The sequence below is a fragment of the Anopheles coustani genome, chromosome 3, assembly GCF_943734705.1.
Source record: "Anopheles coustani chromosome 3, idAnoCousDA_361_x.2, whole genome shotgun sequence".
NCBI lineage: Eukaryota > Metazoa > Arthropoda > Insecta > Diptera > Culicidae > Anopheles > Anopheles coustani.
In genome coordinates, this window is record NC_071288.1 from 84712870 (window position 1) to 84730973 (window position 18104).

Below are 18104 nucleotides of genomic sequence, written 5' to 3' on the forward strand. Positions count from 1 at the left end.
CATCGCTGTCAGACTTCAGTTCACGAACAACAAAGCGCACACACATGCTTTCCGTACGATGCACACATCCAGTTTAGATTCAGTCAGCAAGAGAAGACGATTGGCAGTGGATGTTTCGGTCGTTGAGTTCTCCGTTTGACAAACTCCGAAAGGCAACAGTCATTCTCTCTAGTCGCGCAGTTGGAACTGTGTGGTGCGAATCGTGTGTGTACAGTATTATTGTTGTGTAGTGTCCGGGGCAGGCAGTGAAAAAGTTTCCCAGTGCAGCGGAAAAGTCTACTGCTGGTCTCTCAGACAAAGCAGCAGCGGCATTTTCGGTGAAGTTTGCCTCGCAGTGCAGTTTGTTGTGCAGTGAAAATAGTGTCCGTGAGGGAAATAGCACGCTAGACGCGTCTTACGTCAACGCAGCTTTTAGCTGGTCGGTGCCGGGTTGCACAGGAGGCGACCGTGTGAGACAAGAAGCACAAGCGGGGAAACGACATGAATCGGATGGTAATTTTTTGTTTTGATTTTTACGTTCTTCCCGGACCATTCTTTCTCTCGTTTGGAAACGTCTTCGCGACTGTCATCGCTTCCGTTTGCGTGCGACCGGCAATCGATCTACGGGAGAAGCTATCTCAAACTCAGCGAATTGCATTTTTCTTCCCACAAACACGTCGTCCAAAGGGTGACGATGTGATAACTATCACCAGATGACTCCACTCTGTTGCTCTTCCTCTTCTCGTTGCAAACGATTTTCTTCACAGGCATAACATAACCACAAAAATAGTATGTAGTTCTGTGCATGTATTTGAGCGTTTTGACTAAATGTCACATTTGACAGCACCACCAATTGGGGTTGGAACTGAGGTACCCTTGCGAAAGGGTACCGAGCCTTGGAATATGGCTAGTGAACCGGAAAGTTTCGCCAGGCGGATGTCCTTGATGCTATTACGCCGCACATTTGGCGGATCCTTGGAGTGCGACCCTTCCCTTGGGTGTGGCTGTCCCTTCTATTGATCCGCTGTTCACTGTAATGTAATATTCAGCCTCATCCTTCGTCGCGCGGTCCAGCTGCGACCGGAAGTGAACGATGGGGGGTTTTGCCAGAGTCTTCCCTGTCGTGGCCGAAACAGGAATTCTCCGTTCGCCCAAATGGGAGTGTTAGGTGCCAATCGAAAGTAGAATCATTGCAATTTGATACATAATGTGTACGCAATAAGCTTGTCGGCGCATTACGGAAATGCAACCTTGCTGCAAGTATTCTTCGCGCGGTACACATATGCATAAATTAGTTTCCGCCCTTACGACTTAGCGCAGCTAACTATACCATAACCCATTGAAAGATGCTTTTTTGATTGACTTTCTTTCCCAAGTCGGTAATCTTATGTTACCGGTACAAGAATTTCGCCGATGCTGGTTGACGGATGGTACAATCATACCATACTTTTTTCTTGCCTTTTCATTCCTTTTCGGTCACCATCGCAACGCTAGAACGGCCGACTTTTCGATTTCGTTGCTCTGCGCAACGTGTTTCTAAACACGTGGAAGTGATAATAAACAAGTCCGGCAGTATTGCTGCAAGAAGGAAAAATGCCATGTGGTTCGGACGCTGCTTTATAAACATATATTATTTTCTTTCCTCCAATATCGGGCGAATTTGTCATCGAAGGTTTTCTTCGTGCTTGTTGTGTAGAAGTCATTCGCCTTTCGGTGTCGAACCACTTTATTAATTGTATTGTAATTGTATTTTTTATGCCTAGATGTAAAGTATGTTGTTATATCTTAAGCTTATTTTTTATATTTATTATTATTATTATTATTATTATTACACATAATGTTATTCCTTCCGTTCGAGCAATACTTCCTAACGTAAATATATGAATGTTACAAAAAATTGTAGAGTAACTACTTGTTGTTTTAAAATATAATTTTTGATAACAATAAAGATTTTAAATTGCGTTGTATAGTTTTGGCAAATAGAACGGTTACAGCTAAATAAATTTGACGATTTTATGATTGTACATTTTACTGCAGCCTTTACAAAAGGTGGTAATATAATATATTTTGTTTGCTTCGTTTGTTGTTGCAGGCTTTGAAAAATTCGTCCTACGGAATGGAAGAAGATGAGGACGACGAGGAGGAGGATGATGAAAAGGGCGGCGATTCGACCGACTTCGACGATGACGAAGATCCGGATGAAATAGAAGTACCAGGTAAATGCACATAGAAAAGGATGATCGTCGTTGATTCCCGGTTGATCCATCGTTGGTCATTTCGCGGGTTCCTTCAGCCCATTCGGTCCGAGATTGCGGATAATAAGTCATTTAATTCCGTGTGTAAATAATCTTCGATGGATGTGTTGGTTCGTTCGCTCGTGATGATACGGACCTCGGAGGGGACTTTTGGATGGGTGCGTACACCAGGGATAACGGGCGTGTTTTGCTGCTATAGATGGATAGATAGATAAATGCCGATGGTGACGAGGAATGCAACCCGAGAATCGCTAATGGCAGCTAATGCTTGAGCTGTCGTTTCTTATCGTATCGCGAGGCTCAGCGCCTCGAACAGTTTGGTCAATTCTTGGATTTGAAAACATAGAGCCATGCCATAGAGAGCAAATGGTGGTAAATGGATGTCCTTTGCACTTCCGTCACAGTATGTGTTGTTTCGCCACAAGTAGTATTTACCCACAATCGAAGTATTCAAAGCGCTTCCATGAACCATTGCGAAGTTAGCCGCACTTATGTACATATGATTATGCTACTCTTGAATCGATTCAATTTTCTTTCCCGTTGCAATTTTAGGTTGAGAGGCAATCGTGAGGTGTGGGGAAGAAGAATGAAGAGCTAGATAGCACGAAATGTATTGTCCCGTTCCGGCGACGTGGTTCCAACGGTGCTGGCCGAAATCATTCGCATTACGCGGTGAATCCTGCTGCGAAAGGATTCTCACGAACAACAAACCCACTCTCAGCCGCTCAAAACGCCTCTCGAGGGTGGCTTCTCGCGTACGGTGGCGCGTGTACCGCGACCAGCGGCATAATGAGAAAGAGGGTGGAAATTTAGATATATTTCCCGTCATGCTACAACAATATTTCAACATTTTTATAACGATAACGTTTTTTGTAACCATATAATTTGTTTAATAATTTTCTAAACAATAATCCAACCGATTTGGGTCCGCAACAGCCGAGCGTTAGGTCCGGATAGAAAATCGGCCCATGAGCGCTGAGGCACACGACCTTAACGGCGTGGGTTCGAATCTCAACTGTGCTCGGACCCTCCCCTGTACGACAAGATTTGTGTAGGTAGTGCAAGGGAAAATGATTGGTTTTATCATTGCTGTTAGCTACACAGATACTCTCGTTTCTATTATTCTTATCGTCACTGCCATGGTAGAAAAATAACAATTGTATTTAGTAATCTATTTCAGTTTCATACATTTTGGCAATTGTTGTTTTGTAATTTGTCAGTTCCTTTAAATGATGAACCCCGTTTGCTGGTTGTTAGTGCTAAGCAAAAAAAATAAACAAATTCCTTCTTAATATATCTTAATAAAGAAAAAACACACCATTTAACTGACAGGTTTACAGAAATTAGAACAGTAAAAAGGCAGAAAAAGTATTTCCTTGAAAGGCTTCATCCTGTCTGTTGCAGTATTTAAATTAATTCTTATCAATCACCAAACGGTCGAACCACAGATCCCCACTGTGAGGGAGTATTCATCATCTAAACCCCCGAATCAAACTGAATGCGCCTTCGTCCCCTCGCAGCAGGCCACCACCACCACATCTTTCGGTTTTCCGATGGCTGTTTTCAGGTCGGCAAATATTCCATTTCCACCGAGTATCCTCTCCACGCTCGTGTTTGTGTGCGTAGGTCTTCCACCTCGCCTATCACCTCACGCGTATAGCGTTTCTTGCCGCAGGCCAGACCCATTTTCCCGGCCTTAATGTGCTCCTCTCGGTTAGTCGGTATTTAGCTCCGTTTCCCTCCGGGGAAAAAGGGCTCGCGAGATTCGCGAAGGAAAGTGAAGCCATCGCACAATGTGGATGAAGGGAAGGGGGTGGTGGTAAGAAAGTTTTCTTCTCCACCTCACGCGTCCTTTCTAAAAAGGAAAGGGTTATGAATGTTGGCACAGCGGGAAAAGGGATGGACCTCTCTGTAGTGGTTGGGTGAATAGGAAGGCATATCAGAGAGTTTAGAAAACGTTTCTGCCACCACGGTGCGTCCTGAGGAACATGTTTCTCGAATCATTTGGCGTCTGATGACCCCCACCCAGTTCACCTCATCTACGCCAGCGAGCCAGCTGTCCTTTCGGTTCGCGAAGATCTCGCCTTCACCACGCTCACACGGTACCGGTTTTCTTATCTACCGCGCCGCATATCATCATATCGCGGATCGCCGCGGTTGTTGGTGTGCTGCTGGACGCCGAAGACGCCGAGTGCGCTCTCTTCGCCGCGGCAAACACTACTCGGCTAACCGATGGCACCTTCTACCACCCTCCAGCCCTAGCCGAGTCCTCCTACTCGTCACCTTCCGAACTGTTCTGCAATTGAAACTGGCACCGAATTGATCCTAGGAGAAGGTGTGTAGGTTGTTTGTGCGTTTCGTCAGTTGAATTATTAGCTTGCATGTGTCAAGACGCGAAATCCTTGCTCTGGTCGCTCTGGGTCCTGGTGCTCGTCGGTCGGACTCGCGTTTGTCGGACGCTTCGGTGAAATTATTGATTATTGCTCTGTAAAGTTTAGAAAGCTATACAGCTAGCGTCGCATACCACTTGGCCGATATCAGTTTTGTGGCGGAGGTGGACTGAAAGGTTCAGAACATTCTTAGAAGGTACAGCATTATCGAAATAATTTGGTTTCTGTTACAATTTGAATTTTGTTTGATAAGTTCGTTGAATTTTCCCTCCTTTTACCGGTGGTCTCCTTTCGACAAATAAAGATACTAACTAATTCATATCTTTTTTTCCAATCCTTTTTTCTCTACGACCAGGAGGAGGCAAAGATTTGGCAACGGTGGCCACACTCACGAAGAAATTCAAATCGGAAGGATCAACGGCGGACACAGGGGCCAATTTTGGGACAAACTCCTCATCCAGCGTACAGTTCCCGGGCAACCACGGCATGGCGACGGCGGGCATCAAAAACGAGCAGCTCGGCAATACCTCCACGAAGGTGGTAGCCGCCGGTCTGCCGAGGGGAACTGGTGGTAGTGGTGAGTAGTGTAATCGTTCACACAGAGTATTTAGTATATCCGGCGTTTGAAGAGAAACTGTTCCTCTTTTGGGCAACGGAGGTGGTCGTACTGCGGGTGATGGGCTTTAAAAAAAGGGTGGTTGAAGTAGGTTCGCATTCAATCAACCGAACAAGAAGCGGGAAATTTTTCAATTCCCGCCAAAAAATGTACTCGATCTGTCGGTTGAAGTTGTTTAAAGAGGAATTTTGCACAAAGTTGTACAATATCGTTTATTTGATTTTTAGAATAGTGAAAATTTAACACATTTTTGCAAACTCTGTTTTATCTTTTCGATTGCCGTGTCCTAACAATTCTGTTTTACTTCTAAACTGAAAATATTCGATCTGGACTTGTTCAATGATGCATAGTCTCCGACTTTTTTTTTACTATTTATCTCGATGAAATTAATTTATTAAAAATTTGAACTTTAAATTGTTAACACGTGATAATCTTCTCGAACAAGCGAATTCTACATATTTCATTGTTACATACAAGTTTAAGTTTATGTTTTATGTTTAGAACTAATTCAACATTTGGTTTCGACTTAGCAAACCCAGTTTTCCTGAGTCTGGTGAGAAGAATCTTCCAACCTGAGAAGAAACGAAACAACCGGTTCATTTGATTAAAATGTTTTAGTAGTCATTTAGAAAGAAGCTCCGAGTAAATTTGCAAGAACAACCCATTTTAAGAAAAATATTAAAACATATTGATATGCTACAGTAAATTTAAATCAAGAAATGAAACACCCACCTTTACATACATCTTTTCAAGCAACCGTCCTTACAAAAGGCTCAGAAATTGGCTGCCGCTAAAAGACGTCGTCTTAGACATCGTCTTAAAAGCGTCGGCCATCTACTTAATGCTTCGGACAGATTCGTTCAACAATGCTCGCGTTATGTTGCAAGCTCTGGCGATCGTTTTAGTAGGTTGGATTGAACTATTTATCCACCTAATTTTAACTGAAATGGGGCTACGTGCCCGTTCACAGTATTATTAAGCAAAGCCTGGACTATTCGTTGAGAATCTTATTTTTATTAGACACTTTGTGTTGTTATTTGTTTATCATCATTGAACTAATTATTAGGTTGGTTTGTGTACAGTTGGACAATCATTATTTGCAATGCTTTGTGCAACATCCCTCCTGTCGGCCTTCGGTTGGTTGATGCATTTCCCGTAAGTCCTCCGTTTTGCTAACACACATTCCTCTCGTTTTTCTCTTCTCATCCTCTCATGGTGGCTCCGTGTCCCGGTTCGGTCTCGCGGAAAATTCCTTCCGCGCACATTTGACAAACTCCTTCTCGCGCTCATCCTTTGCCTGCACCCGGTGTTGCTTGCACCATCTCTTCCGGTCGAGCTTTGAATTCACCTTCGTACATTCACGTTGCTGACTCGTCGGGGGTCTTCTTCTTGTGTGGTCGCGTGTACATAAATCTTATCTTCATCATTCGTGGGTGATGTGTTGTCGCCCGGGCATTGCGCGAACATTGTTTGTGCTTCTTGCGCTTCCATTCCACTGCCCCGTCCTTCGGCGGCATCTATTTTCATGTGCGTGTGCATCGATTGCCCGTCGAGCTACTACCTTATTTACTTCCGAATCCCGCGTACATACACGCAACCGGATCGGCCACCGAAATCACACGCACAAAACCTCCTAATCAATGCAACTTCTTCGCTCGCATCCTCCTCCTCCTCGAATGCGTTGCGTTTGGGGTTTTGGTTGGCATCTTCCTGCGGGTCTGCCAATTCTGTCTTGATTGGTTGCGCGCGGCACACGAAGAAGGCGACGATGGCTGCTCGTCTTCGTCTTCCTCCAACATCGCCGGCGGCGGTCAGCGTCGCCGAGGTGGTGGCGGTATAAATGGCGGTAGTAGTGGCAGCGGTTTCAACATGAGCGGACCAAGCGGTAGCACCTCCTCGTCCTCCGGCTTGGTCAAGCCGACCTCGGCGAGCGGATCGATACTACCTCCAGGAGCGACAAGCATTCTCGGTGGCCTGGGCAGCTACTACCCACCGAGCCTGGCCACTCTGCTGGCGCAGAGTAAGTTACTTGCTGCACGCCCACGCACGCACGCGCATCCGCCGAAGCGCGCAGCATTCCTTTCGCGGATCCAGCCTGCCAAATGGTTCTGTTTGATACTTTACTGTCTTCCTTTCTGTCTTGGTTTACCGATGGATTATTTCGTTTTCCTATCCGCCTTTTTATTTTTATGATACGAAGTATGCTTATCCATCTAAAACACACAATGTGCCAGAAAATGGCTTCTATTTGATTTGCTCCTTGCGTTTTTGTAATGTACTCACATTTTTCTTCCACCTTATAGAAATCTTCCGTTCGTTACATTTTTGCATATTGTTTATGCTGCATGATGAACCAATTGTTCTCTTTTGTTGTGGTTTAACCCCAGTTCGGGTTCAGCCAAACAACTGTTAGTTGTTTCTAGCCAATTGCCAACCGTCACTAAACATTTGCGACGTCCAGGTGAAGTGTCCAACATCAGGTGGTTTTATACTGTTCCGCTTCTTCTGTCAAGCTGAATGGATCACAGCGCGCTTGTTTTTCTAAAACGGGCAAAACTGGTAAAACATCCGAGAAAAATATGTTTTGCATGTTATTTCAGTAGTAGTTCAGAGTACAAGAATTGTTTTAAGTTGAAAATACCACCTTGGACTTCGCTAATATTTTGTTACGGTTGTATCCCGACGGTTTGTGATATTCTTCTTTTGAGAAAATCTTCATGTTTCAACAATTAATTTTCGTTTTCAACTTAAAATAAAAGATTTACGACATGATTAGCAATAATGTACCACCCAGCAAATTAGGCTGAGGTATAATTTAATAAGCCTATCACGAGATGCAGTTCAGGTTTCTAGCTAGATTTAGGCAAATTATACTTCACATGAATGCACTCACGAAGACGGAATGGGAGGAACGGGTAGGAGGCATGTCTGTCCAGCGAATCCAGCGATGTGTCCATCCAAGAGGATGGAGCTCGCTAATTAAATTGCATTGATGTGTTTCTGTCATGTCCCGGGTGGCAAACCCCGGAATGGACGTTATAAATTAACCAGTCTGCGATTCCTTCCTGCCTTGTTTAATGCGCTTTTGCAATGCGGAAATACACATATGAGAGCTTCTGAAGTTCTGCATGCATGCGTGCATACTGCATCACTAATCGATGTGTATATAATGGCATCGTGTGGAACATGCTTGGTTCCTATTCCGTTTCAGCTAATATGTTTGTACATTGCTGCAAAAGCGATGGTTAATTTGAAATAGAATGCAACCAAATTCTACAGATTTGATAAGGACCAAGCAATGCAGCAAAACGTTCATAGACTTTGTAATAATTTGTTTTATTTTACCGTTTGTTATGGCGCTTTGATAAATGCTTAAAGTAGAAGTTGCCCTTTTTTATGCCATTTTTACGTTACTTTGGGATTATTTCCACGCATGTAATTCTTATCTTGTTGTACGTATTTTATCGCTGCTGTTTGTAGAAACAATTTACTTTATTTTTTTCGTTTAATTCCGTTTAACTTTACCGTTTAACTGTTCCCACCCTTTTTCGTTGCACAGTGGAAATGGCCGGCATTGGCGGTTTCGGTGGCAACTCGTCGGTTGGACCGGGCTCTGCACTTGGCTCCTCCGACAACATGAGCCAGCTGATGATGTCCAACAACAAGCAGTGGCTGCAGAATCTGCAGGCCATGCTGGTGGCCAACCCGCACTACCTGACCAGCGGAATTCCGACCAAATTGATCTCACAGATGTGGATGGCGGATGCCAGCAAGGTACGCTACCGTTCCCTAGGTGACTATTGGTCGTTATGCGCCTTTCCATTTGTGGTGACATTATGCTTTGTTTTAATGTTCAGGTAAACCAAATGCCCGAAGAAGAGGAAGCGGATGAGGAAGAGATGGGTGTGGCGGAAACCTATGCAGAGTATTGGCCAGCGAAATGTAAGCACAATATTGTAGAGATTTCACAAAAACCGGAAGAGATTCGTAAGTGATTTATCTTCCATTTTTTGTTGTTGCAGTGAAAATTGGCAAAAAACATCCTGATCCGGTTGTAGAAACGGCCTCCCTGTCTTCCGTGGAACCGTGCGATGTATACTATCAAGTTTCCATCCCGCCGGAAACCATCAATGGCGGGCTGTTGAGTGCACTGCAACTCGAGTCGATAACGTACGCCAGCCAGGCCCACGCGCATCTGCTACCGGATGGTACGCGAGCCGGGTTCCTAATAGGCGACGGTGCCGGTGTCGGCAAGGGGCGTACCATCGCCGGCATCATATTCGAGAACTATCTGAAGGGGCGCAAAAAGTCGATCTGGATCTCGGTGTCAAACGACCTGCGGTACGACGCGGAGCGCGATTTGCGCGACATCGGCGCCAGTCGAATCGACGTTATGCCGTTGAATAAGGTAACGAAGCGGCGGTGTTTGTCGCTATGGTCAAACTTGATCCGGTGTTAAAAAAACTATACACAACATATTAAATCCTCATCTGTGTTTGTGGGTTTTCGTTACAGTTAAAATATGCTAAAATCAACTCCACCGTCAACAACAACGTCAAAAAGGGCGTTATCTTTGGCACGTACTCGGCCCTGATCGGGGAATCGCAGAGCACGGCCGGAAAGTACAAGACTCGGCTAAAGCAGCTGCTGCAGTGGTGCGGAGAAGACTACGACGGCGTGATTGTATTCGACGAGTGTCACAAGGCGAAGAATTTGTGCCCGGTCGGTTCGAGCAAGCCGACCAAGACGGGGTTGACGGCTCTAGAGCTACAGAACAAGTTGCCAAAGGCGCGCGTCGTGTACGCGTCTGCCACCGGCGCCTCGGAGCCCCGCAACATGGCGTATATGGTGCGACTGGGTATATGGGGCCAGGGAACGCCATTCCCCACGTTTAACGATTTTATTCAGGCTGTTGAGAAGCGGTAAGTACCTGAGCAATTTTTTTTGTTCAATTCTCTACGAATTCTGACTGATATGCATATTGTTTCTGTTAAAGTCAGTAATATTATGAAAATATGGCAGTCTTAAAGTATATATCATGCTATTTGCTGTTTTTTTCGAGGTTTTCTAGTAGATGCTGCCCAACGGTTAACCATGCCATTTATAAGGAGGTTCTGAGAAACAAACTATAAAGTTAAAGTTTGCACTTTTTAAATAATATAACGTCCTAAAGTTAGTACATTCAACGTAAATTTTTTATGAAAGCGAATAGAATATCAACATGAAATTTTTGTCTAACCAAAACATTTCTGTTTAGAAGAGTAATGTTATATCCGGTTAACGAATCTTTCAAATTTTGTAAAAATTTATTTATCCCGATATTTTGTTACAGCAATGGTTTTTACACTAATAAATTATTAACGAGTGCTTTACAGTTAAGTTCTTGAAATAATTAGAAAATATAAGGAAAAACAAAATATAAATAAACATTTACCCAACTGTGTTATAAAGAAAGATCTAATTATCTTATTACACTGTACTTCTCTTATCTAAACTTGAGCAGGATTTGAATTCAAAGCCCTGAACTAGTCCTAAATACCTGCAATGTATTAATCCGTTTTATTTTTTTTCTGTCCCAAAGCGGTGTTGGTGCAATGGAGATCGTTGCAATGGATATGAAACTGCGAGGAATGTACATTGCGCGGCAGCTCAGTTTTCATGGAGTGACGTTTAAAATCGAAGAGGTACCACTGACGAAGGAGTTCAAGCAGGTCTACGACGAGTCAGTCGAGTTGGTAAGTATAGTCGTCTTTGAGAAGTTCGGCAGGAGCCTGCTAAATGTTAATGAGACACTCTTCTTTTGTGTATTTGTAGTGGGTAGAAGCGATGCAAAAGTTCACGGAAGCTGCGGAACTGATCGATGCCGAGAGCCGAATGAAGAAAACAATGTGGGGACAGTTTTGGTCGGCCCACCAGCGGTTCTTCAAGTACCTTTGCATCGCGTCGAAGGTGAACCACGCAGTCAAGGTGGCCCGGGAAGCCATCAAGTACGGCAAGTGTGTGGTTATCGGTCTGCAGTCGACCGGTGAAGCGAGGACGCTCGAGCAACTGGAACGCGACGATGGAGAGCTTTCGGATTTCGTATCGACCGCTAAGGGCGTGCTGCAATCGTTGGTGGAGAAACATTTTCCAGCACCCGATCGGAACCGCATCAACCGGGTGCTTGGACTGGACGGTGGTGGTGGACGGACGCAGCTTGATAGCCTCTTGCAGGACATTTCTTCCGCACGCGGTGGAGCCAATAAGGGTGCTTCGACGTCTGCCGGCATTGGCCTGGTGGATTCGAAACGCAAACGAGCTGGTGCATCCAACACCAAAGGTGTGCCCAAGACGAAGCGTTCCCGTAACAACGATTCATCGGACGATGATGATGGATCGGCTTCTACTTCGTCGTCGGCGTCCGAAAAATCGCGACGCAATTCACACGAGTCCGATTTCCGACCATCCGACGACAGCGACCAGGAGGAAAGTTACCACGACGATTATGACAGTGCGGGGAGCCAGAGCGATGGCTACAATCCGTTCGCTGGCGACAGCGACGGCGACGATCCATGGGTGATGAAAAATCAAAAATCTGTCCCAACCACTTCCTCCGGAAAGACGAAACTGAAGGCTAGTAAGCAACAAGCGCCGTCCTCTGCACCTTCCGTCATGGCAACACCAACGTCCGTAGTTGGAGGGCGCAAAAAGCCCGTTACAACGCAGGACAAAATACAGGCGCACTTGACGAAGAAACAGATGGACACGAAACCGCTGACCATCCAGTCGAGCAACGGGTTCTCCATTCAGTTGGCCGGTGGACCACCGCCGAAGGACGCAATCGAACGTGCGTGTCAGATGAAGGACGAACTGTTGGCTAAAATTGAACGGCTCGGTGACCGGTTGCCGGCCAATACGCTTGATCAGTTGATCGACGAGCTGGGAGGTCCGGAAAACGTGGCGGAGATGACGGGCCGCAAGGGCCGTGTGGTGCAGAACGACGATGGTTCGATACAGTACGAATCGCGCTCGGAGCAGGACGTGCCGCTGGAGACGCTCAACATTACCGAAAAGAAGCGCTTTATGGATGGCGAGAAGGACGTGGCGATCATCTCGGAGGCGGCTTCGAGCGGTATTTCGCTGCAGAGCGACCGGAGGGTGCGAAACCAGCGCCGGCGTGTCCACATCACGCTCGAGCTTCCCTGGTCGGCCGACCGGGCGATCCAGCAGTTCGGACGAACGCACCGATCGAATCAGGTGAACGCACCCGAGTACATGTTCCTCATCTCTGACCTGGCGGGGGAACGGAGGTTCGCGTCAACCGTGGCCAAGCGGCTGGAGTCGCTCGGTGCCCTGACGCACGGCGATCGGCGTGCCACGGAAACGCGCGATTTGTCGCAGTTCAACATAGACAACAAGTACGGTCGGACGGCGCTGGAGGCTGTGATGAAGACGATCATGGGCTACGAGTCCCCGATGGTTCCACCTCCCGCCGACTATCGTGGCGACTTTTTCAAGGATGTGGCCGGGGCGCTGGTTGGTGTCGGGCTGATCGTAAACAGTGAGCAGATGCCGGGTGTGCTGAGCCTAGACAAGGACTACAACAACATATCGAAGTTCCTGAACCGAATATTGGGTATGCCGGTTGAGCTGCAGAATCGGCTTTTCAAGTACTTTACCGACACACTCGAGGCCACCATCGAGCAAGAAAAGAAGCGCGGTCGCTTCGACTTGGGTATCGTAGGTAAGTGGTTTGCCAACATGCAAGTTGCATATACTGTTTTGGGTTTACCAAACATTCGCCTCGGTTCTTTATTAAATTTCCCCAGATCTTGGTGCGGCAGGAGAAAATGTGACGCGTATTAAAATCATTCGATTCTCGCGAAAACACTCAACGGGCATTGCACCAACGGAACTACACGTGGTGAAGGTCGAACGTGGCATGATCTGGCAAGAGGCTATCGACAAGTAAGTTTGACCTACAGAAATCATGTACCGGGTGCGGGACGAATTTTTACAGGAAATTTAAACAAATTATTGCCCATGTTTTTGCATCAATATTCAGATAAATTTGACAGCACTTAAAACTTTATTGTAATAATAACCAGGAAATAATAGTCGCATCGATCGCACCATCATTTTATTTTACACCGGATATTGAAACATAAAGGGTAAACGAATCAACATTTGCCAAGGTTTTTTTTTTATATAAAGAGAAGAACCTTAAAAGCTCATTAGCGGTACAGTTACTCCAATCAGGGTATTATAGTAGAAAGTTTTCGTATTATATTTCTATGAAAATCAAAATAAACCGGTTTTCAATCTTGTAATTTGCGGATGTGATGAAGTTTAAAAATAGTATATCGATTTTAGAGTTTATTAGAGGAGAGAAGGTTATCGATTTGGCACCGAGGGATAACGATGCCCTAATGAGTTGACCAGTGCGCTGATCTGCTTTAGCATTTTTTTCGAAATTGAAGGATACACCCAATTTGTTTAGCCTTGCCCTATGCTATCGATTCAAAAAAAACCCTGTAAAATGGTTTTCCAAGATATTTACCGACTCAATAAAATCCTTTACACTTTGCTCTGGCGCGGAATAAAACGACGGTGATTGCTCGCTTAGTGCAATATCGTTGCGAACAGTAATCCTTGGTTATTTTGTTCTTTCCAGTGCTTTCAAATTTATTTCAATATTTTGTTGAGGAACGCTTTATTTAAATATACTAAAAAAAATTGATCACGTGCGCTGCATAAAAGCAAGGATTTATTTTGTTGTCTTTTTCTCACAGATGGGCCGAGTTAGGAGGTGAAAAGGAAGGTTTCTACATCTCCCAGCATCCTCGCAACGGCAAGTACAACGTGATACTGGCGGTCGAGATCGAGAATCCGGCCAAAAAGAAGTCATTTGTAGGCGCGGGCTTGCTAAAGAAGGAGAACACCAAGGAGAGCATCCTGTTCCAAGTATACCACCCGAACACGGGCCTACAGTTCAAGCACGAATCGTTGGCCGATCTGGAGAAAAAGTACCGGAAGGTGGTGAGCACCGAGGCGGAAGCCCACTGGAGCCAGCTATACGACGCTTCGGTTAACACCTGCTCGCACAGTTACTGGAAGGGTCACTGCCGGAACGTGTCGATGGGTCAGGAATGCGAGGTTAGTATATTTGACGCATTCAATTCAACCACAACACAACAACATTCATCCATTGATTTGTATCTCTTGCACTTGGACTTTGCAGATTGGACTGCGACAGCGTACTTACAGCGTACTCTCTGGATCGGTACTCGCAGTCTGGGCGAGGGTGGAGAACAGTCTGGCTTCCCGCATTGGCAGTCAGTCGCGCATGCAGGTGATCCGGCTCAAGACGAAAGAGGGTGCCAAAATCGTTGGCACACTTATTCCAAAGAACTGCGTCGAACAGCTGGTGAAGGATCTTGCCAGCGACTCGGAGAAGGTGGACGAGGTGGTCTTCGACGATCACTGAATCGAATTCCTATCCTTCAATGCCCCCCTCTCCCTCCATTAGTCTCCGTCATGTCCTCTTCGGAAGTAGTGAGTGCCCAGCACGTAACAATGGTGAAGTATGATGTATGCGCTTGGTATTGTTTTTATTCTTTACGTTTAACCAACCGTGGAGAATGGAAAAGCTCGAATTATTTAGACTAACTGCTTATTGATTCCCCTAGCCGGGTGTGGATTTTCTGCTTGAAAATCTCACTCAGGCTGCATGCGTTTCTAGTTTTCCATCCGTTATAGAAGTGTTTTCGTAAATCGATGCTTGCTTTGAGGTTTGAACCCACAGCACTTAAATGGGCCGTTAACCTGCCCGGCATAGCCGCTGGGATTTTGTAAAATCCGTTTGTGCAGTATACATTGACGATACTTCATTTGGATGGGTTTCTTGATTGTGCTGAAGAGAGTTTCATTTATTTATTTGAAGCTATGAAGTAAGCAAATAAAAAATGTTATTTTCGCGCTGCAATTAATACTCACTAGAAAAACTTCAATCTTGCTATGCAAATGCACACTTGACGCTATCGAAGCCGTTTTTTCTTTAGCGTTTGGTTTTCACCGGGGGAGCACATTACTTCCAAAAGAAAAAAAAACATACATTTGTAAAGAATGTACAAATTACTTTAGTTCACGCTGCAGTGGTAGGCTTTAGGTTTAGGAGGAGTTGTAAGGAAACTAAAAAAAGATGCGATGGAGTGCTCCAGAGAGACACCGCTGGAAAAAAAGAGGCATCGAGGGGTCGTGAAAGAACGAGAACACCCGCAAATGGTAGATTAGTTTCGATGCGATATACTACTGCGCTCTACGCCGCCGTATATTATGCGTTACGCTTTGTTTAGTTAAGTGTTTCAGTGAGACTAGCAATACCTCCCGCCTCTTGGGATGAAATAGCCAATAAAAGGATTTGACGAAGAAATTCAATAAATCCGTTCAAACCATGTGTGGAGTTCGTCCTCTTGTTTCTCTTGTTCCGAAATTTCCGGTGTCATCATAGCCTGTTTATAGAAAGGAGAAAATAGGGGCACGAGATTGTAACGAAAAGGCTCTAAGGAGCCCTCAAAAAAGTTGTATAGTGTTTATTGGAGAAAAATAATACGAAAAGAGGCATATGCATGTCAATATTATGGCGCAGACTAGAAATGATATCTATTTCTTCATGTTAACTGCTCACGCGCCGTAGTCTTCGTTCTGTTTCGCGTTTTTTAAATGCAACAGAATTCGGAAAGAAGTGGTCATGAGGGTTTGTCATACAGCAGAATAATGTCCTCGTCCGTGCCGTTTGCCTTTCGGGCCCTGTCAAGCGCTTGGTACGAAATGTAGCAAACTTCTGCAAACGAGCATGGGGAAATAAAAGTGTGCTTAGCATCTATCGGTATCATTTCCTTTGCGCAGTTAATACTTACTATCTTTGCAGGCAGGATTGCGGTACATGAACTTTTGCAAGCGTTTGTTGTACCCACAGAGAACGATGTAGTGTCCCATGTAGCTGGGTGTAATGCTTAGGCAGGAACTAAAAATATGGTAAAAGACGAGTTAAGTTTTTACTATCGGTTGATATGACCCGCTTGAAGTTGTTCCTACCGTATCTCGCAAGACAGTTTGTTTAATTTGCACAGGTCACAGTACAGCAGTGAGGCACTCGTAAGCAGAATAATGTTCCCGTACGTCCCGAGGTGGTCTATTAGGAACCGATAAGTAACAGAGCACTGCTTCACGTCCACACCATTCTGATCGGCGTACCGGAATTTGTTGTTCACCCGTAGCATATCCTGTTATTGAGACGAGCAATATTAATTCCTTAAATTATTCTCTTAAAATTGAGAGAAATCGGTGAAATCTTAACCAAGGTATAGGATTTGTAGTAGTCGTTGACTCGATGCGACGGATTGGCACCGAGCGTTGTGGTAAGATATTTGTGTGGTACATTGAAGTCCTTGAGTATGTAGCACAAATCGATTGTCCACGTGCTGCGGAACAAACAAACGAATAGTAATTAAACATTGCGGGAGATGTGACCAAGTCGACGCATGGCTAACCTTTTCCCGAACTGGCCTTCGTCACAGATTTGCTGGAACTGCGAAAGGAACGTCTGTCGCTGGCGGCGATCCAGTACCATCAGAATGCAGGCTAACCCACAATCCCAGTCCCAGCGTTGGGTAAAATGTACGAGCGGATGCTCGAGAATATCCGGCACGTAACTTCCGTGAACGTCTGTAAATGAAGTGGTAACATATTGAAGCAAAATCAGAACTATTTTGTTCGGCCTTGAACTGGAAACGGTGGGTGTGGAGATAGCTGGTGCTTGCTATTGCATACCACTTACCTTCCATATTAGTGGCAACCAAATGTTTGTGGAGCTTCGATTCCGTTATCTTTCCGTCAGCAGTAATGCTTCCCGCGCTGGTTGGGCCCACGATAAAGACTGACTTTGGGTTGAGCCATGGTGTTCGATAAGCGGCGATGTTTGATATGATATCAAAATCGAACAGTACCGATTCTCCTTAGCTCGAAGGCGAACATTTCACATTCGATGATCATTGCAGCAAAACAATAACAATGACTTGTCAACAAAACCAAAGTTATTGCATTGCATACCAGGTATGTTTTCACGAAATTTTGTTTGTGTGCAAGTGTGTTGAAAGATTCGTTAAAATTTTGAATTGTCGGTTATTATTGTGACTTGACCATTTCAAAGATTTCACAAAACGGAAAAGTCTACGTTTCAGTTTATCTATTGACTATCTTTTGGCATGTTTGGTTTTTGTGGCACCTCTTTATTAAAAGGTCTCTATCTTATTTAAGCAAAAAAAAAAACTTTAAATACAGTAAACAACCCAACGAGAAATTTTGGCGTCATTTTGATGTAAAAGAATTATCTTGAGACCTGATCGCTCTTCTTTTCAGAAGTGTTTTACACCTTCTTTTGCAGCAGATTTCCTATGCAATTTTGGATGTAAAACACTTCTGAAAAGAAGGGTAAAACAATTCTCTTGATACTTGCGGGACACCGCAAAAGAGAACTGTTTTGACAACGTGACTGTGCAACGTGTTTATAACACCTATTTCTGGCTATACGCGTAAAAAACGTATACCCATTCGTAGTAGATTATATGAGCTGGGTTCAGGATATCTTTTCTTTCCCATAATAATTATTTTCATACAGGAAAATATTTTTGATTGTTTTATTATTTTGATACAACGATAATATTATATATATATATATATCGTCCGGTTCGGTAGGCAATCAGGGGAAATGTTCAGAAATCGTCCGACGCCTCCTCTGGTTCGTGCTGGCAAACAGCGACCACGGATCGTAGCAGGCTCCTTCGATGTACGATGTGCAGCACCACTCCGTCATGGCCAGTGAAA

At 44.8% G+C, this 18104-nt stretch overlaps 2 protein-coding genes across 2 annotated transcripts; one reads left to right on the forward strand and one right to left on the reverse strand.

Moving 5' to 3' along the window:
• Positions 1–25: 25 nt before the first annotated feature.
• Positions 26–15677, forward strand: LOC131270858 (protein strawberry notch). Its single transcript, XM_058272483.1, has 12 exons — positions 26–492; positions 2072–2195; positions 4980–5201; positions 8800–9014; positions 9098–9182; positions 9263–9648; positions 9756–10162; positions 10822–10975; positions 11055–12963; positions 13049–13187; positions 14012–14375; positions 14461–15677. The coding sequence occupies exons 1-12, from the start codon at positions 481–483 to the stop codon at positions 14704–14706; spliced, it is 4263 nt and encodes a 1420-aa protein (XP_058128466.1). The 5' UTR covers positions 26–480; the 3' UTR covers positions 14707–15677.
• An 87-nt stretch (positions 15678–15764) lies between these two features.
• LOC131271099 (protein GUCD1) lies at positions 15765–17264 on the reverse strand. Its single transcript, XM_058272505.1, has 6 exons — positions 17059–17264; positions 16772–16946; positions 16579–16702; positions 16317–16504; positions 16139–16245; positions 15765–16062 (listed from the first exon to the last, which is right to left on the reverse strand). Exons 1-6 carry the CDS (start codon positions 17063–17065, stop codon positions 15968–15970), a joined length of 696 nt encoding a protein of 231 aa, XP_058128488.1. The 5' UTR covers positions 17066–17264; the 3' UTR covers positions 15765–15967.
• Between the last annotated feature and the right edge of the window lie 840 nt (positions 17265–18104).

Bases quoted from the DNA above. Each gene is read 5' to 3' on its own strand.
- LOC131270858 (XM_058272483.1), top strand. The intron at 5,202-8,799 runs GTGAGTAGTGTA...TTCGTTGCACAG, and splicing joins GAGGGGAACTGGTGGTAGTG to TGGAAATGGCCGGCATTGGC. The intron at 9,183-9,262 runs GTAAGCACAATA...TTGTTGTTGCAG, and splicing joins AGAGTATTGGCCAGCGAAAT to TGAAAATTGGCAAAAAACAT.
- LOC131271099 (XM_058272505.1), bottom strand. The intron at 16,246-16,316 runs GTAGGAACAACT...CCATATTTTTAG, and splicing joins AAACTGTCTTGCGAGATACG to TTCCTGCCTAAGCATTACAC. The intron at 16,063-16,138 runs GTAAGTATTAAC...GCTCGTTTGCAG, and splicing joins CAATCCTGCCTGCAAAGATA to AAGTTTGCTACATTTCGTAC.